The sequence below is a fragment of the Chionomys nivalis genome, chromosome X, assembly GCF_950005125.1.
Source record: "Chionomys nivalis chromosome X, mChiNiv1.1, whole genome shotgun sequence".
Lineage (NCBI taxonomy): Eukaryota > Metazoa > Chordata > Mammalia > Rodentia > Cricetidae > Chionomys > Chionomys nivalis.
Window position 1 is genome coordinate 104,580,204 of NC_080112.1, and position 21,884 is coordinate 104,602,087.

Sequence of the window (21,884 nt, forward strand, 5' to 3'; positions counted from 1 at the left end):
GCTTATCAAGGAAATGTAACACCAATTATGATCTTTTGTGTTCTCTCCTCTTCCCCTTCTCTCTCCCTCATTCTCCCACCATTCTTCTTCCTTTCCTCTTGCTCTCTTTCCCTTCACCACTACTTTCTAAAGAGATCTCATTCTTTAGGTCAGTATGAAACTCACTGTTTAGCACAGGGCATCATAAAACTCCAAGGCAATCTTATTGCCTCAACTTTCATGTGATGGGATTAAAGGTATGGCATACCATACAGAGCATATTATTTTTTTGACTTTTGATTTTCTGGTGAAGTCTCCCTAACTTGCCCAGATTGGCCTTCACCTCCTCTTGCTGCTCAGGCAATGCTTAAGCCTGCTATCTTCCTTCCTCAGTCTCAAAGGTAGCTAGGATACAGGCCTCCACTGCTAGGTCTGCCCCATTTCAATTACTGGTTTATAGAGGATAAGAAACATCAATAGGTGACCCTAATTCTGTAAAATGTGGGACGATGTAGAAACAGTTGAAGTTATCATTTGAGAAATCAATCATATAACCAGAGACACAAACTCCTTACACCAAGTTTCTTTCTACTTTAGACATCAATCTGCATAGCAGCATTATATTATGTAAAGGAAAACAGGTACTCTATCGCTTGGAAATTGGAAAACTGTATTTATTGTCACAGAAGGATATTTGTCAAAGCACATAACACTGTATTCACAGGTTTAAAAAAAATCATAGTACCACAATCACTTATTTCCAACATTCATAAAGCTACAACTCTTAAACATAAACTCAGAAGGGGATTTATTTTCATTTTGATTTTAATGGTATTAAGGGCATTGGAAGTAAGGGCTTCTGATTGGATCTAGGATATAATTGAGAATAAAGTATCAGTCCAAATTTTATGAGATCAGAGTTGAGACAGAAAAACAAAATCAAATGACATCCCTATGTGAGGATAACATGTAAAAGTGGTTATCTGCAGTCAAATGGAGGAGACCTCCAGAGAAACCAACCAGAATCTTGGTCTTATAAAATATGAGAAAATAATTTTCTTTTATTTAAACCTCTGAACATATGGTATTTTCTCATAGTCCCTGAATTGTCTAATATAGTATCCCATTTTTTCACCTCTATGAGCATTCAGGTTTGTTTGTTTTGTTTTTGTGTTTTACTATTCACAAAAGAAGAAAATTAGCCTTTATTTTATGCTAAACTTCTAACATTTATGATATTATTCACAGTGTTTTAAATAAAATGAGTAGACATTGTGAAAATTTAGAAGAATTCATTTACACGTTACTGAGGTACACTATGTTTTCCCTTAGAGTCTCTCCTGGATTATTTTCAAATTTTGCTATCATATACAGTGGGTATATTCTTCGGGAATCATATTTAATGGTAAGTAATTTCCATTTCACAATGCAACTAACTTTACTCCTCTTCTTTCAATTTCTAAAATGGTGAATTAAATGCTTTGATATTTAAGGTGATGCCAACTATAGTGTATTTAGCAACAGAATGATTCATCATTGATATGGTCAAGTATGACACTGTACTCTAGCACAATCATTTAATAAGAACAGCATTATGCAATGATCAGTACATTTCCTCATCTATAGATGAATAAACTAAAGTTCAAAGAGTCTTAGCCGTGACTACTTGGACAAGGAGTGGCTTTATCATACACTTTAGGTCAATCAGCTTCTACTAAAAGTTGTAATCAAATACAGAGTAAAGAGCAGAAAAAGGGTTGAAGATAATACATTCCCAATGAAATGTTCTTTGAAGACTTTCAGTTTGCTTCCACTATATGAATTTTCAAAACTGCCAGTGTCTTATTATTACATATTATTTATATAAATATATATACATATATAACATATTAATATATATGTACTGCATGTTAATGTTAATATATGTAATGTATACATATTGATATAAACAGAGACTGTGGTAGCTTAGAAAATATTATGGGTATGGGTGTTTTGCCTGTCTATCACATGCATACAGTGCCTGCAGAAGCCAAAAGAGGTTGTCAGATCCCCTGAAAATGTAGTGACAAAGAGTTGTGAGCCACTATTTGAGTGCAGGGAATCAAACAAGAAGTCTCTGGAAGAAGAGCAAGTGTTCTTAACCACTGAGCTATCTCTAAAGCCTGGCTGCTCCTTTAAAGTCGAATCCATTAGCTTTTCTCCATTCTCTGGTTGAGTTATCTCAAATACTTCCAACAAATTCCATTTTTCTCTTGAACCAGATAGTCAATTTTGGTTGTAAGCTACTAAAGATCCATATCTGATAAACTCAAGCAAATGAATGAATAGAGCATGATTGTTTTTTTGAATCTTTTATTTACATATATATCATATATACTACTATACGCTGAAAACAAAATAAGAAACATTCCTGAAGTGCAGCATTGCTTAGAATTTCAATGACTAAGAAAGGAGAACAGTTCAAGCACTGCAAGTTCGTCTTCATTTAGACATATTTTGTTACATTAAAGTACACTGGTTTGGTGACTCACAAGTGATAATTCACTACTGAAATAAAAAAAAAGCATTTTACAGCCATTATATCCTTTAGTGTTACTTCTAATTTTGATTAACTCATTTGTTTTCCTTTTCTCATCAAATATCATAGCAGCTGATTTTGACCCTCTAAATATTTTATATAATGCATTGAAGAATATCTCATAAGTTTAATTACATCAATCCTCCTTTTTCAGGAAATGAATATAGTAATGTATTTTAGAGGTTCTTGTGAAAAGCAGTGGATAATAATTTTAAAATCAAAGAAGAATTTATCATTAAAAATTTAGGTGAGAAATGGTATCATCTTTGAAGCATATTCTGCAATTTATTAAAGAAAAAGATCATTAGAATCATCTTTTATAAGTGAAATTTAACAAAAATTCTAGCTAATCATATATCAATCGTTAGTTAATTCCATTTCTAAAAAGATTAAAGATCTAAGCTAACTATTTCTATGCACTTCAGTAAATTTCTGTCAGTTTAGACATTTATATCTACTCAGAATCCTTTGTATTCAAGGAACATCATTTTTATTCCTACACATTGTGGGAATATCAACCATGTATATGATATTTCTCTTTATTAATGACATGTATTTCCCTGAAAGTATTTCCCAGAAGATAAAAATCCAACTGAAAAGTGTGTAAAAGTGTGTGGGGGGGGATATTGCAAAACCTTTACTTCTTTTTTCCTTTAGAACACCTATTACTACATGATAGTATTTCCCCCAAGACGATTTTTTATTTTATTTGAAGTTGGCAAAAATCTTTGTGCTAAATCCTTTGAGCATACCTCTAGTGATAGATGTCAGATCAGTGCTATATGGAAAAACTTTTATTTGACAGGTAGATGACAGGAAGAGAGCTCTCTCCAAAATAAATGACATAAGAATAAAATCTTTCTGTGAGATTAATATAATGTTTTCTTCTTGCATATAAATGAATAGTTCATTCTTGCTTCAAGATAATCACATCATGAATTTGAATAAGGAAAATTAATGCAGTTTAAAAATGACATATTTGTTCAAATTAGAACAGTTAGCTTGAGATATGTATATATCAAATGTAAAATAGATATATGACATGATATAAATATATACAATATAAATTTATGAATTTATTTTATATCTTCATAATCATAAACCAAAAGTATACATTCAAAAACTGTACATAGAGAATACATTCAACCTGAGTAGCCTCTTAGTAAGGCATGATCTTAGTAGGATAGGTTATATGGCCTATAATTGTATGAACAGGACCATACTAGTTTTGCGTTATAAATACAGATGTAATTACTCTAATTTATTTCAAGTATTGCCTAATTCTTCTTGGTGTTATCTAATGAACTGACATGTTCCCCACTAAAAGAAGAGAGAATAAATCTATTCTTGCAAAACTATGGTATTTCCAAATTATCTAGTCTATCTATATGTTATCTATAATGTTATCTTTTTATATAACACTTAAAGAAATATCAGGAATAAAGGGATAGCCAAAATCTCAATACATATATCACTAATTCATGCTATCCCTTGTACTTATGTATGTTACAACTAGTACAATCAAATAATTTTCATACATATTAAAATATAAATTTGTATATTTGCACCTTGTATAGATCGGTGAATGAAAAATAAAGAATGTCATATTCATTTGGGATTTTTGTTAAAATATATTTCTATAAGGAGTCAAACCTCTACAATATTTTCTGATCTGAAAAGGGAATAAACAGTGGGAGCATGGGGAGATGTCAAAGAAAGATTACTTCTCTCCAGATGCATTTTCATCTCAAGCTTCCTTAAAGGCCTTCACCTCAGAATCTGTTCAGTTGTCTGTAATAGACAGATCTTTCCTTAAACAAGTTGGGCTGCCTTTTCTGGGCATATACAATCACTTTGGGAATTCTGTTTCTTTGTCTCCTTTTCATAAACCTCAAAAATAATACTCAAGAATTGTCCAGTCAAAGCAGTATTTTTATTATTCTATTTTTAAAGTTTTAGGCTGATATCTTGATAATTGGTGAGAGCTTATTGGTTCAATGCTACAAAGACACAAGAGTTTTGTGTTCATAGAGCACAATAATCAAATCATATCCAAAGAAAAATTCCTAGCTCTTTTCCTCATATAGTTAAGCTCTTCAAATATTACTGGAGACTTAAACTATGTATAAAGAGAGTGAAATATGAGGTTAAACCTATTTTATAAATGAAATTTTTGTATGGTCTATAATCTCCAGGAAGATTTAATCAGAAGGACATAAGTAAAAAAGACATCATAATCTTATGAATTTTATTGTGATAAGATTTTTAAAATATTTAGTTTAATAAAGATATACTCAGTAATTAAGTTATCAACTTCACTCCTATGGCATATGATTTAGAATTGATAGATTATTCCCACTTAGATCATTTCAGCTTACATACCAAAAATATTAGTTAAAAATTAATACTATTAAATGGTGCCTTACCTTACAAAGAAAGTTGATCTTAAAGCCCAAAGACTGGGCATTCCTTGAGCCTGAGTTCATGTAGTTTCCAATCAAAAGAACCAACTCTAAAAGTCTGTTAAAGCTTTCACTTTTCTTCAGCTCTTCACATGCAAGAGTTACTGCTATGATGCCTGGTTTGATGTTGTTTATATGTTCTTCAAAGGTGAGTTTGAAAAGGATGCTTGTGAGACGAGGCCGCAACATTTTCACCGAGCTCATCTGGAAGATAAGGAATGTCTATGATAATATTTTCTAAAACGTTCTTTCATCTCCTTATTGGGGATAATTTCATGAACAATATTGTAAGTTCATACACATGGCCAATATACTGTTTTTGTCTTCAGCTTTCCAAGGAAAATTTAGGTAAAGTTTTAAAAATCAGAAGCAGTCATCATGGTTATAATCTGATAAAATACAGCTGAGGGTTAACAGTTTCTACATGTTAATTGCAAAACCTTTAGTCACACATAGCATATAGTCAAAATATGTCCCTGAGATGAAATAGGAAAACTTATACGCATAAAATTGAATTGAATGTATATGTATATATGTCATAGACAGTGGGTGTTCATGACAGTCAAAAATGCAGATGTAATATTTCCTTTTTTTTTTTTTGGTTTTTCGAGACAGGGTTTCTCTGTAGCTTTGGTGCCTGTCCTGGAACTAGCTCTTGTAGACCAGGCTGGCCTCGAACTCACAGAGATCCGCCTGCCTCTGCCTCCCAAGTGCTGGGATTAAAGGCGTGCGCCACCACCGCCCAGCGTAATATTTCCTAAGAAATTATCTGTTGGTATAGTTTTGAAACTAGGGCATTAATGAAGACTAACTGTGAAGTTTCTTTTCATAAAATATAGTGAATATTTAAATTTTATATTTGTTCTAAATACTTTCACCTACATGTCAAATGTTAGTGTTAACATATTCAATTTTTTATGTTGGTTTTCCTCAAAACAGTTCATCTTGGGTTTTAATTACTTTTTTGTAAGATTATTGATGCACATTCCAAATTCCCTTTGGTATAGCCCCAATAATAATTATTTTGAGGTTTGAATTTCCTTTGACGCCAAATTAATTAGTTTCCATTTACCAAATGAAATCTGAAAAGGGGATGGGTGGAGACTAGACACAGAAGCGCATTTTATGCAAACACAATGAAAAGAAATTATTAAATATGCTAATCATACTGAATTTTGCATGTGTAGTTTAGTTTTTCATAGACAAATGCTGAGCACAGACTAGGCACTGAGATATCTGCAAGTATAAAATTCATTGAAAGCATTAACAATGTCTTTTTGTTTTAAACATGTCTTCACTTTGTACCCAAGGCTTACCTTTGGCTTTTGCTTATTCTATCTCAGCTTTTTAGAAGGTGATATTACAGGCAATTGATTTAAATCACAAAGAACCTTTCTGTTGAATCCTTTGTTATGAAAAATGTGCTTAAGTTCTGAGTACTTGTTTTCTAGCTGTTGGCTCTATTTGGAAAGTTGTGGAACCTTTAAGTATGACTCAGCTGTGGGAAGTGAGTCAATGGGTGCAGGGTTTGGAAGGGTACACAACTGTCACACACTTTCTTCCTGGTCTACCATGTTGTGAACAGCCTTTGCCACATACACCTACCACCATGAACCGATCTGCCCTGCCATGCCTTCCCTTTCCATGATGGACTAAAACTCGAAAATATAAAGCAAATGAAACTTTGCCTCCCTTATATCAGTTCTGTCAGATATTTTATCACATTTATGAGAAAGGTAAGTAATATACCTTCAAAAGCTACACATGAATTACTGAGTAAACCGTACTAGCTCTAATAGTGAAGCAACACAGTTGTCTGGCCCTCCTTTGAGATTAACTTGCTTATTAATGATTGATATCTGTCTCTCTCTATCTTAACTCTTAACTTCAGTGAATTCTGTTTTCATACTTTTCCAGGCAGAAATATATAAGAATGGAGATAATATTGTCCTGATAAAGTATACACATAGCTTTCATCACTTTGGATTATTTTGTTTAAAGTATACAAATTGTCCCCTTGTTTCTTCATCATTCCCATGACAAGTACAAAGTATACTACCTGTTTAAAATGCTACATTTATGTGGAAAATCATAATATCGGCACATGAAAACCACAGCTGACAATAAAACAGATGCACAATTCTAGATAGACAATGAGAAATTGAGTTCTAAAGAAATTTGCTGAAAGGAAAAAAAACTTTATACTGAGAACTTCAATGTTTAATAAAAGCTTCACAACAGAGAAAATAAATACATTTTGACTTGAGTGTGCACTTACATATATGTACAGACAGAAAACAGACCTAAAGAAAATGGTAGAAAGAAGTTACATTAGAACACGTTTATGCTAGATTGATATGAAAAACAATGTAGAGTCAATGCAAAAGTACATGAAACTGAAAGCTAATGACATCAAAGTCTGTCTTTAACATGTAGAAGCCCATTTCTGTATAAATGTGTAGAAAATCAAATTCTGTATGTATTACCCAGTCACAATTTTTCTGTCTGTCTCCATATCTCTCCCTACATCATTTCTTCTTTCATCTTACTCACAACTGGCCTGCTTCAGTAGTCTGCCTACTGTGTATTGTCATATATGTTTAGGGAACAGCTTATTATATTAGCTACATTTTTGTTTGTGTGATCAAATATCGAACCAAAGGCAATGTAAGGGAGAAGAGCATACATACCCTGGTACAATGGTTGAGGGTTCACTTCATCATGAGAGGGACAACATGCTAGTGGGAACATTAAGTGGTGTTTCACATTGTATTTACAGCCAGGAAGCAGAAAGAAAAGAATGCTGATACTCATCTATGTTTCTTCCCTTTTCTTGTTTAATTTGGTCTTGCATCCTATTTAAATGGATGATGCCATCTACATTCTGGGTGAGTTCTCAGTTCACCAAAGTGCCATTGGTTCAGAGTCAAAAAGGAATGAAAACCTTCGTAAGCTATGCAAGAGCTTTTAGTCCTTGTTTATTACTAATTACATATATATGCATTTATATTTTCTTCTGTCATGAGTCTCTATTTCAATTCTTGACCTACAATCTCTGAGTATGAATTTGATTTTATTCATTTTAAACAAGTAGTATAGTCAACAAATAATTCTCAGTAAGAATAGTTATAGCGATAACAGCCGTTAATGTTTCTTGAGAACTTTGTCAGAATTTTTTCTGCTTGAGTGATTTAATTTTCAAAATGATCCTAGGAAAAGTCTGCTGTCTTTACAGTGCAACTATGTATGTGTGATGGTTTGAATGAGACATGCGTCATAGGCTCAGACATTTAATCATTGGTTTTCCATTGCTAAAGCTGCTTGGGGAGGTTTATGAAGTGTGGCTCTGCTTCAAGAAGTACATCACTGGAGGAAGACTGTATGTGTTTATAGTCTCCCTTCACTTCTTGTTCACTCTCTCTGCTTCGGGATTGTGGGGGAGTATGTGTGCTTTCAGCTTTCTGCCATTGCCCCTCCTTACTATCAAGGACGTTTATCTTTATGGAAACATAAGCCAAATAAACTCATTCTTCTCATTATTTGCTTTTAGCCATAACGTTTTATCACAGCAACAGGAAACCAAGTAATATATAATTACAATACACTGTCCCTTAAGCATTATTAGAAACCTGAACTGTGCTGTGATTGACTGAATGACAAGTGTCAGGGAAATCACCAACAAGGTAGGTATAAAAATGCCCCAAGAAACAAGTAATGATTTATAACAGGAATAGAAAGGAAAAGATGAATGAGAAAGAATTAAGGAAGAATTAATAGTGTGTGGTAACTGACTAGCTATGGGAAAAGAAAGTAAAACAGTAGTATCAAGGCTTTAATTTGGTTATTCCAACAAAGTTGGCATTAATGACAGTTTAATGAGAGCCTAAAGAAATGACTCAGTAGTTAGAAGAACTTACTGTTCTTCCAGAAGACACAAGTTGCCTTCTAAGCACTCAGAACAAGTGGCTCACAGGTATCTATAATTCTATTTCCAGAGTATCTGTTGCCTCTGTCCTACACTCAGTGCCCACACACAAAAACAGGCACAGACACATACATACAATAAAAATAAAGTAACTTGAAAAGTTGAATTTGGTATTGATGTTGTATTGTTTAATGTTTACTCTTTTGTTTTGGGGGTTGTGGAGAGATAAATGTGCTTCTCCTCTCCTGTGATCTATGTACCAGTAAGCTAATAAAAGATGAAAAAAGATAGCACAGGCAGATAGAGTACAGTTTAGCAATGATGACACTCAAAAATAATTCTCTATGTAAAAATAGCCTGCCTAGTTTTGCAATCTTTAGTTTCCAAATTTGAAAATTCAGGAAAATTCCTGTGAATTTTTTCTAAGTTGTAGACATGTAGAATGAAGTATTCTAGATGCAAATATGAGCATATTGAAATATTTCCTGTTACTCTGATTTTTTAAAATTATCATTGACGTGACTTTGGTTGGTCATTTTCTTCTGTTAATATTGCACATTTTTATTAACAATGACACTATTAGCCTCTGTTTATCAAGATTCTCAATCTTGAAATAATGTTTCAATTATTCATATTGGTCATACAGTACTACCTAACATTAACTTTTGCCCACATTTTAACATGTCTTTTATTGGTAATGTTTATCATTTTAACTAAAGATTTATATATATTATACTTAATTATAATATGTTAATACTTTAAACACTCTCACTGATTTCTCTAATTCCTCTAAATTTTCCCCTCTAAAGTGATACCTTTATGTCTAGGGAATAATATGACTTCTTTGATATATGGAGTTTTTGTCATTACAGTAGTACCTGTTAAAGTTTTGAAATAAAATTGGATTTAATAGTTATATGAATAGATTATTTGGAAGACAAAATCACTGAGGAGGCAAGTGTATGGAAAAGAAAGGAGAAAAGAGTCAAATATTGTGCTTTGACAAATAATAGCTGATTAAAAAATAAATGAATTTATTCATTTGCACAAAGTTGAACCACTAGGAGATTAAGAAGATGCATAGAAGATAGAAGCTAAAGGAGGTCCTATAGGCCTGAAATTTCAGTGGAAAGGAGGTAGAAATAGAAGGATTAGAAGTTCAAGGTCACCCTCAGCTACTAAGCCAGTTCCTGTCCAGCCTTGGCTACATGAGAGTCTATCTGGAAAACACACAGAAATACAAAGAAAATATAACAGAATTGGTGTGAAGAAAGCTAAAAGATCATACATAATACCATTTGATACCAGGTGGGTAATCACAGAAAACCTACCCATACCCTTTATGAGTATGGATGATCACCCTATATGGATAATTATTACTAGTATTAGTATTATTTTTGTTTTCCAATATGGGGTTTCTCCATATAGTCCTGGTTGTTCTGAAACTCACTCTGTAAACCAGGCTGGCTTCAAACTCAGAGATTTACTGCCTCTACTTCCTGAGTATTGGCATTAAGCCATGCACCACCACTGGCTGGCTCAATATAATCTATTTTAAGCTTAAGATTCAAGAAAAAATCTTTTTTCTAATTCCCAGAGAGATAATCAAATATCTCTATTTTAAATGCCCATGTCAGTTGTATGGAACGTGTCTGTTGTATCAACTGACACTATTTAAGCAAAGGGAAACGACAGGTGCTCTTAGCTTTACCTTCTTATCCTTAGAAATTCCTAGCAAGAAAGACACATGGTCATTAATGTGTCTTCCGAACATGAAATACAATCACTTTTAACCCCCAATTAAGCAATGTGTGGCTGTGGTAGTCAATGAAGAATGCGGCCTATTATTCACTGGGTAGACTGAAATTATCCTTCTCCATTTATCCATTTTTCAATCATAAAAGACACTTACTATTTAACATGTTATAACTTAAAGTGCATCCCTGAAAAAGAATCAAGATACTACAGAGAAAATGAAGTCATTCTGAGATATCTCTAACCAACCATTACTATGTCTAGAACATGGCAATAGTCTTAAGTGTGAACTTTACAATCAGACCAGTATATGTTGATAGACAAAAGCTGAACTGTCATCAGAGGGGTTTGCTGTGTAAAGGAATAGCATGGATAGTCAAGCTTAGAAATAATAGGAAGCACTGAGCTATATCCCCAGCCACTTATAGTACTATTAAAAGGCTTGTGTCTCATAAAGGCACTTGAGCTTGAGTGCTCCTAAGTGATATAATATAGTAAATAAAGCAGAAACACTGCTGAAACGTATGTTTGGTTTGTTGTTGTGGTCCCTCGCAGCATTTTACTTGACTGGCATCTTTTGTTTTATAATTCATTCCTTGAAGTGCTTTGGGATGCTGACCAGGGTGTTGTATTATGAAGCGGATTTATTTGTGTTGCAAGTTACTTGTCTATCAAATTATATCAAGCGACTCTCATTTCTTCAGCTGATCTGAAACTACATTTAAAAAAAAAAGGACATTGACAGCTTTAGTGGGAGCACTACAAGTGGGTTATTTCCCCAAAGAGGTAGGCACAGTTTCATTTATATCATTTGAATTGTATACACTGCATAACTATAAAGCTGATGAGTATGGATTTAATACCAAAATACTACAGGAATGCACAGGAAGAAAAAGATAAGAAGCAGCAGTGCTGCTCCTTGGACTGGAGAGAGAGGGGGAGGGGGAGGGGGAAGAGGAGAGGGAAGTGAGAGGAGGGAAGGAGGTGGAAATTTTCAATAAAAAGTAAATAAAAATGAAGCAGAAGTGCTAAATATCATGTATGAATAAGAAGAATATCATGAAATCTTTAGGGTTATTCATATCGCCTTTTATTAATGCCTATCATATTTGAATATAATTGAAACTTTAGTCCCTTGAAAATAGTAGAATTTGTTGCAATTATTAAGTGGATATTAAGAAATAGTCATTATTAAGAGGCACTATCTCCTAAATTTACAAAATGTTTATTTGTATTTTACTATAGTAAAGGGAATGAATTTGGTCATATTCAAGGATGGAGTTTTATTACGTTGACAGAACTGCCAGTCTAAGTGAGATTCAGAAGCAATTACTGGCAAAATTCTGTCAGGAATTGCAGGAAGGAAGCAGATACATTTGAGATTCTCTATTAAACGAATACTTTTATCTTCTAATACACAATAAGTTCTTCAAGGGCAGGGACTCTCCGAGTCACTGTTTTACTTTCTGCACTAAATCCAGTACCTGGACAAAATAATCAATACGAGAATTCCTCATATATGTAGAAAATGGGAAATGTTTGCACGTTAGCTGTCATGAGAGATGAGAGCCATGGTTAATCTGTGAATTGAAGCTTTAAAAAATAAAGTGTTGAGAAAACTGACTTTACATCAGAAAAATAATGATGTGCTGATAGAGAATATTTCCCCAAAGATAGTGATATGTGGAAATTATGCATTGAGAAATATCCACTAGTCTTTAGTATAGAGCAGAACACAATAACAGTGTTTGCCCCCAAAGACACTGTAGACTCGGAGGAATCTCACTGAGAAGCTGGATAAGAATTTCAAAATATTCTTGTCAAAAAACGTAATGGAGGCCACAAATGACAACTAAAATTGCTGTGGAGCTTTGCTATTCTATTAGGGAATTAAAGACATAAAGGAAAAAATAAGAGGGTGAAGTTTTGATATTTTTAAATTTAATGAAAAGTAATCAATTACAGAATTACTCGACAGCCATCGACCTCCTGTGACTATTCAATTTTCATGTGGTTTTATTTTACCTTGTTTTATTACAAAAGGTGACTGAAATAAACAAAATAAACAATTCTGTCATGAGCATGGATTAATATGAGAAGTTAATGAAATAAACAGTAATAAGAATGACTCATGGTGACTTTTTTTACTTGGTCAAAAAATATCAAATTGGTTTTGTTGTTGTTGTTGTTTCTTATGGGGCAGGATTTCTCTGTGAAGCCCTGACAGTCTTGGAACTATCTATTATAGACGAGGATGGCTTCAAACTCACATAGATCCCCTCACCTCTGCCTCCCAAGTGCTGAGATTAAAGGTGTGCACCACCACTCCCTGGCTTTTAAAGTGATTTTTTTCTCAGATAACATTAAGCTCGTCTACAAGTAAGAGCTAGCATTCATATGTGCAAAAAAATGAAAACAAAAACACCAGGCATTACACATTAAAATGCTGAAAATACTGATAAAGAAACATATGAATATTTCACAATGAATATGCAAACCCAGGAAATGATGTAATATTAATATAAACTTGGACCTACAATTTTCTTTCTAAATTAATTGTTTTTAATATTACATAGGAAGGGAAAAGCTTTTTATCAATCCCCCTTTCACCTGGCTAAGCTCTCTTGAACAGGGTTTATAAGCTCTTTAGAGGCTTTAAAACAATTAAAGCAAAACGAGGTTATAGTTCTATTTCTAACTCTCTTTTTGCCTCCATATATTTGTGCAAAAGAAGTAAGAAAAAATCATTGTTCTGTCAGTAATATAATATAATCTGTTCTGTTCATTAAAGATTTATATGAACGAAGCTATTGAAACATCTTTCTTACTAGATTATAGCTTGAGAATGGTTTTAATTGAAAAATATGGGTAATTTTGAAGTCAGAAAAACAAAAGTACTGATTACTAAGAGAACTAATTATTGCCTTCTTTTCTCAGAAGACATGCTAGTTTAATAGATACACACAGTATGGGTCTCCATCCCCAGTGCACGACAAGTGGGAATTTCCACAGCTCTGAGATTTGAGAACAGCTGAGCTGCAGACATACTCGGAAGCATTTAAAAGCTCCAGCTGGGGATTCTGACTGCCAGAGCTTTCAAAGATCTGTGCTTTTCTTCCAGTAAAGGTACAGCACATAATTACAATGAATGTACCAAATTCAATTCTGTAGGAGGTAAGTTAGAGGACAAGTCAGTGGGAAGCTATGCAGCCAATCCACCCTTTAAAGAAGATTATTGATCATAGAAGGTATAGGAGGTAGCATGTCTCACTTGCTGGGAGGTCTGCCTCCACATGAAGGGAATATCTCCAGCTTGATATTGTTTGTTTGTTTCTGCTTAATTCCCTCCTATGCTTTTTTTCTCCCAGTAGATTACAAGTGATTATAAGTAAATTCAAGATTCTGACAGTTTACAAAAGTGAAAAGGTTAAAGCTCACCAACCAAGGGACTGACTCAGACAAGCCTTATTTTCTCTCCTTAAAAAATCTTAACCAGAAACACTTCATTGTTTCTCTTTGGTGATAATATTTTAATTAATAGAGAAGGAGTAATCAAATGTATAATACACATCTTGTCCTAGCTGATAAGATGTGATTGTTATCTAGAGAGTTACGTATTTATGGAAATTCTACAGTGTAGTGGGCCAAGAACACTGAAATAAAAGCAACAATAAAATTCTCATTGTTTAAGAGAGAAAGACAAGAAAATATTCCACACACACAGTGAATCTAAATCTGTCAATGTTAGAAACTGCCATATGAATGGAGAGTAAGACAAGAATGGCAAACAGATTCAACAATAATTTGATAGATACATAACTTGAATAACATTAATATAGTTCATCTACTTATGTAATTTATAATCTAAGAGAACATGTTCAACAAATAAACTCAAAAATAAATAGTAAAATTATTACTTTCTAGAAAGGGAATTTTAAAGAAGACTCTGAGAGTTTAAAGGATAGGCCTATTTTGTTTTGTTTAGTTTGTTTTTCAAAACAATGTTTCTTTGTTTAACAACCCTGGATGTCCTGGAACTCGCTCTGTAGACCAGGCTAGCCTCGAACTTACAGAGATCTACTTACCTCTCCTTACCAAGTGCTGGAATTAAAGGCACGTGCCACCATTCCTGGCTTGATCGAACTACTTTTGACAGCTAGGCAAATTTTGGGGTATAGAAATGAATTTGTTTCACCAGGACCAAAGGTCGAAGAATTCAAGACTCTTTCTTATACCATGCTAATGAAGTCTGTTGCATTCCCACCCCCCTTTTGGAGTGAAGTATACAAGTATGTAAAAATAAACGAGGCACATTCAGTGAATGTCCCTTTCGATGCTGTTCTGTGTTTTTTGTCTCCTATATCTCTTATATCTCTGTTCCATTTGCTTAATCCTCATGCTCCTACCCTAGAACGAATGGTTTTCATCAAAGCTGATTATCAACAGGAATCAGGGGTGCACATGCAGTGATTCTGAGAAGATAATGAATTCAAACACATAAAAAATGAAGTTCAATACGGTTGATGTACAAGAAGCAAGAGTTCAGTTCACACACAAATTTAATGCCTAAAACTAAGAGAGATTGGCAGGTGCTAGGCCAAAATGTGCCTTATAGGTGAAGATTAGTCTCAAATATATTGCAGTGGGCAAAGTATTTCCTGATCTAAGTTCAGTCCCAATAACCCATGGAAAGTCACAGAGACACATATCTGTAAAGGCAGCTCCGAGGAGAGCAGAGAAGGACAAATCCTGGTGTCAGATTGGCCAACCAGCCTATCTAAAGCAATGAACTCGAAGTCCATAGCGACCCTGTCTCAAAAACAAAGGCAGAAAATGACATAAAAAATAACCTAATGTTGAATCCAGTTTCCACACATGCAGACATAGAAAAGAACATAGAAAATAAGGAAGGAAGGAAGAAAGGAAGAAAGAATGGAAGGAATACAAATACTATGCCATTAGTGTTGTAAGAGGCCGCTTGTTTGTTCCCTACTTTCAGCCCAGAAATAACCACACAGAAACTGTATTAATAAAATCACTGCTTGGTTTATTAGCTCTAGCTTCTTATTGGCTAACTTTTACATCTTAATTTAACCCATTTCTATTAATCTGTATATTGCTATACGGCTCTGGCTTACTGGCAGGGTTTGGGCTCGTTTAGACATTCTCTGCAGCAGCTACATGGCATCTCCCGACTCTGCCTTCTTTCTCCCATCATTCAGCCTAACTAATAAGCAATACAAATACAATCTACATAGAGGCATTAAAATGAGACTGATTATGAGAAGAGCTAAAGTTTAAGTAGGAAGCAGTTAAAAGTGTATGATAACAATTACAGCAAATAATTATGCTTCTCAAGACTATGGCACTACAGAGAGAGTGTAGATCTGAAGCATATTTGAGTTTTGAATAGGAAATAATTAATAACTTTTATTGATCAACTTCAATGCACAATTTAAGGCAGACTTCTGATTGTTAGTGATTGAAGAGTGAATGACAAGTAAGGCCATAGAGCAAGTGGCAACTTCTGAAGAAACCGATGAGAGGTAACAGAAAGAGAGTAACTAACAGAATCCTCAGGTCAGTGATATATTATAATTTAACCATCTATCCACCCATTTTAGGCAGCAAGTGAGAAGATTTATTTTCTTGACGAGAAGGCCATAGTAGGCTGACAAATCGAAGCAGCAAGAGAAACACCACAAGTATAGTAAGCAAGAAATAATGCTGTCTGGAATTAGATGGGATAGTAATGCTCAAAGCAGAGATAGGGAACATGTGCCTATACTAGAGCGTCAATCTCATCATATTCTCCTCCGACTTTCTTCAGTAAATCACAGTACCTAAAAGCACTGACTGTGAATTCTAATTGAATTCTACTATTTACTATCCAACCCTGGAACAGTTACTGGAGTTTGGTTTGCCTCAATTCCACAGCAGTAGTATGGAGATAATAACAGTACCAAACTTTACCTTACAAATCATAAGAGAGCATGAATACTTTGACTGGTTTGACCTTGTGCAGACATTACATAAGTAACCACAGTGCTATGAGTTGATAAGGCACTGATAAGTTGCCCATGCCTCTCAGGCTAACTCCACAGCCGTGTGCATATAGACTGAACAAATTGAACCCAGGCATTATTGATAACAAAAGGGAAGACATGAAGTTGGGAAGGAGATGAGGGTTAGCACTTGGAGGAATTTGATGGAGGCAACAGTGGACAGAAGTGACTAAAATATATTATATAAATGTATGAAGTTTTCCAAGGAACAAATTGAAAATATTACTTAAAATATGGCCCATGTAAAAGTGTTAGCATAAAATACTTTAAGTAAGCTTTTGCTATCAGTAACATTGTAATAGTACTATTAATAATAAAAATAGGCCATCTCCTTTCCTGACACTTCAAAAAGAATGCATAAATAAAGAGGGGGAGGGGGAACAGAGCTCTATTCTGCAATACATGCCTGGCATGTGGGAGATCCTGGGCTCAGGCCTCAGAGCAACAAAACAACAAATAGAACAAAGTTGAGTAACTACAGTCTTGGTTACTAAAGAGATGCAGACAGGAGACTAGCTTAAAACCATAAGTTAGAAACTAGCCTGGGTGATAGAAAAAACAAAGCAACTTTAAAGGCAGAAGAGGCTCTGGAGGTCCTGAAGTTTGTTATGCCATTGGTAAGAAAGAGTTTGTGGTAGTTTGAAAAGAAGGGATATACAGACAGAAGAAGAAATGGTAAGGAATGAAAGACATAAGGAGAATGGAGAGCTTGAATCTTATTTTGTGAAGTCAGGGAAGCACTGAAGGGTTTTGATACTGAAGTCATAAATATAAATTTTAATACGAATATAGTAAATAACATTGGCACTGGGTGAAGAAAGCTGAGGACAGGAGTGTTCCCAAGATGGGGGTTCTCTCATTAGTGAGAAGGATTGTACTTTCCAAACATCTATTTCTATTAGGCTGCTGATATAAATTTAAGGGTTAAATAGTAAGATAGTATATTCTCACAAGATTAATTTAATTTGATAATATTTTAGTTCATATTTTACTTTTCTATATTTATAAAATGTCTGGCTCACATTTTTGTCTAAAAGATTGCTTATAACTCAACAAACATTCATTGCCAGTTTTACACTAGAGACTGTACTTAACTTTAAAAGACTAAGGTTATTGCTAATTATTTTTATTATTAAGAGTATTATTACATAATGAACAATATATATATATAATCTTTAAAAAGTGTGTGTCTCAATTGATAATCTTAGGCAGTTTACATAGTATAAACTACTTAGTAATGGTCTAGATTCTTTCTGACCCCATCCCAGCAGAGATAGAGCAAAATAGAGTGAGAGTAAACATGGAAACGCGGAGAATTCATGTACATACAGCCTTAAATATTTATGTTTATGTGTATAAACAAGAACTTTCTTCCATTTTCTATTTTTGCCTTTAGTCAGAAGGTATATTGCTTTTTATGCTCCCCCCCCTGCAAATTTCATTTCCTCAGTGAGGTACCAAGGATATTCCTCTTGAAGGACTTGCTTGGAAAACTAATACATCTTCCTAGATAAACTGCACTGAGTAAAAAAAAAAAATGGTTTCTGAGAAATGGCGTTGTGTACCTACTGTAAAGCTCATAACCATCATGATGCAGCTGAAATCTCAGATGGTGGATAGCCCTGCTTCAATTATAAGATGGATCTGAGCTGCTTAGGTTTCAAGTGTGAACTTGGGGCTACAAATTTTATTATTTAACACTCTGCTAAAATGCCACTAGTTAATAAATAATACAGAGCCAATTCAGTTGACGAATAGATCTGATGTAAAAATAAGAGAAATATGTTCTCCAGGTCCATTATATGTTCTATTTGATCTCAAATTTGCTTGTCTAGTTTCCTTTTCAAGGATCTGACAAATCTTTCTATATCAATGTAGGCAACAGCATGCCCTAAAATTGAAGAATTTTAAATACGGACTAATGTTTATTATATATACTATAAAGAGCATACTCCTATCTAATAGAGTTTCAGATTAAGAAGATTTTAAAACTGAAGTTAGAAATCTGATGAACTCTAGCAAGTAAGAATTTGAAACATTATGGAATATTTTCGATGAAACAGGTCGAATGATAATTTAAAAAGTATTTATCAATTGAATTTACAAATGGAAAAAAATCAGGAAGCCTGAGCAAACTAGAAATTCATATAGCAAATAAACACAGTCCTGAACACTGAGTTTAAAAAAAAAAACTACCTTTTAGGGGTTGGGGGTTTAGCTGTGTGGTAGAGTACTTGCCTAAGAAGCATAAAGCTGTGGGTTCAGTCTCCAGCTCTGGAAAAAAGTAGGATTTATTCAAAGAAAGTAATTTCAATGTCCTTTATACTTTCTGGCCAATTACTTGAAGAGCAGGCTTGTGGTATTTTAAGATATATGACAATGGTCTTCATACTTAATCATTTAGTGTCATTTAAAATGATGCGGATGAAGAAAAATGATTAAACTACATGAGGTACTTTTGTAAGTTATATGTCCTGATGGAAATAACACAGTGCAAGCTCTCAATCAATTATTGACACTCTAGAATATTTTAAAATACTTGTGATTTTTCTGATACAATATATACAGTAAAAATAGTTACTAGATTTTTTTTTTAATTTCCCTAGATATTATTTTATTTCAGCCTAAGTTTTCAAGGGGGTTATTCTAACATTCAGATCTGAAGGGAAAAATTATTCAATGTATTACATACTATTTTGCATGTATTAATATCATTAAATATCATTACTTTTGAAGAGACTATCTCATGATGTTTTGATGTTTTTTGTGAACTTAACATGTAACATACTTACTTTTCAATACCACAATGCTATAGGTAAAGATATTTTCTAAGTCAATATTATATTTAATTATGTAGCTATAAAGTAAAAGAAATCAACTAATATGTTTCTTCTGTTTGTGAGAAGTATATTCTTAGGCCTTTGTGATCAATACATACCACAACACCAAACTGCTCAGGCTCACAGAGATCATCATATTCATTCTTAAGCTCTGCTAGTTCTCGGAGTACATTCTGCTCAGGAAGATATTTAACAAGATTCTAAAAAAAAAAAAAAAAAGGATAAAAGTTAATGGTTAGTGATTCATCAGTAAGTTTTTAAGCTTTAAGCATGCATAGACAACGCAACCATGCATTTTTTTTTTTTTTTTTTTTTTTTTTGGTTTTTCGAGACAGGGTTTCTCTGTAGCTTTGGAGCCTGTCCTGGAACTCCGTTTGTAGACCAGGCTGGCCTCGAACTCACAGAGATCCACCTGCCTCTGCCTCCCGAGTGCTGGGATTAAAGGCGTGCGCCACCACTGCCTGGCTCCCATGTATATTTTTAAAAACAAACTTTTAATGAAGAATAACATCTGGTTTTACAGGGTAAAGCCAGGTAGGAAATCCGAACAGAGATATATTGAGAGAGTAGTAAGGGAGACACCATGTAGCAGCTGAAGGAGACAGATTCTGGATCCTTACCAGTAAGCCACAGTCTTGTGCTGATACATAGATTAATAAAAATGGGTTAATTCAAAATGTAAGAGCTAGCTAGAAATAAGCCTGAATCATTGGCTGAACAGTATTGTATAATATAGTTTCTGTGTGATTATTCAGGTCTGAGCAGTCAGGAAAGGAATGAGCTGTCTCCGGTTACACAGAGAACAAAAAATTTATCTTTTACTGTATTGTACACACCACAGGTTCCATACCTGTGTTAATACAACTATATATGTTGCCTTTAAATGTTTGTGTTTTCAGAAAAAAAAGGGACCAGCTACCAATAAAGACAAGTAGCCCAGGTAATCCAGCACCTCAGAATGCCTCTGTTGTCATTTCCTAAAAATTCTGCATCAAGACCAACTTCGAGGCTGCTAGCTAAAATGGTCCGGCCTCATAGACTATCCAGCCAAAACTTCAGATGAGCTCTACATTTTCTCATCATACAGAGAGAGTAAACAAAAAATAATTCAACTAGCTCTCCCAGGACTGTGGAGGCCCGAAGAGACCACAAAACAGAGTTTGGGACTCGGGTTTTAGTTCGAGATTATTGTGTTTCTAACTCAAACAAAGGTCCCACCTAGTTGTAAATCAGAGTTCTGTTCTCTCAAGGCTATTGTAAACAGGTGTGGCTAGCTGCTACACCTTGTGCTGAAGAAATAGGGAAGTAGTTGGTTCCTACCTAAAACAAAAGTCTAAGGATTCAACTAAGTTCCAGTTCCCTTTATGGAAGTAATTTGGAATTCCACCCAGGGAGTGGTTTGCCTACAGAGTGTTTGGTCAAGGGCTTAAGTGAAAAATGTACCTGGTGACTTTCAATTTGTATGTTAATGTATTCCTTTTGTTCTACTCCTACCTTTTGAAATCAGGGGAATATTAAGCTGTTGGAAACTAAACCGGGATGAATTTTCAGTACTCACTGAAATGTTTCTGCATTTTATTATTTCTGTTCACATCTTTGTATTCTTTACTGTATTTCTAAATTCACACCTCCACTCTAGAAGAAAGGTAATTTTGTCGAGGCTGGCACCCAACACAAGACTTGACCATTGTCCCAATCTTCTCAGAAATAGCTGTAGATGCGGAAACCCCCAGACAACAGGAAGCAGCATAGAGAACATGACACCCATAGTTCAAAGAAGTAGGATAAATCGTTTATAGTCATTCAATTGACTATGTATGCTAAGCATCACTTATGAGGGATAATTACAAGTTGTTGTTGGTCATGGTTAGAAAGAAGGCCTAGCAAAGAAGATTAGACAAGAATCTCATTCTCAAAAGAATAAAAGAGGGATATTGAAATGATAGGATAAAAGGATAGATTATTGAATCTACTTTTAAACTGAAAAAGAAACTACTAGTCTTAAATGTTTTACATTGGTATGTATTATTTTTGTATACTGATACAAATTTGAGGATACTTTCTTTTTTTTCCAAGATGTCATTTTTTTATTATTATTTATTTATTTTTATTCTTTTTTTAATTAAAATTTCCATCTGCTCCCCGTTTCCCATTTCCCTCCCCCTCCTCCCAAGATATTTTCGTATACTGTATATGTACTTCTACTCCTGTTTAAGGTATTGTACCTATGTAGCCAATTTAACAATGTAATGTAAATTTCTAAGTTTTTTTTTCTTCTTT

At 34.0% G+C, this 21,884-nt stretch overlaps 1 protein-coding gene across 3 annotated transcripts in view; it reads right to left on the reverse strand.

Annotated features, from left to right (window-relative positions):
• Window positions 1–21,884, reverse strand: part of Diaph2 (diaphanous related formin 2) — a 703,438-nt gene that overhangs the window by 342,251 nt on the left and 339,303 nt on the right. For all 3 annotated transcript variants that reach the window (XM_057758989.1, XM_057758988.1, XM_057758987.1), the window contains 2 exons: window positions 19,703–19,804; window positions 4,984–5,223 (listed from right to left, as the gene is read on the reverse strand). In XM_057758989.1, the coding sequence (XP_057614972.1) occupies window positions 4,984–5,223; window positions 19,703–19,804 (342 nt within the window). The remainder of the gene's footprint in view (window positions 1–4,983; window positions 5,224–19,702; window positions 19,805–21,884) is intronic.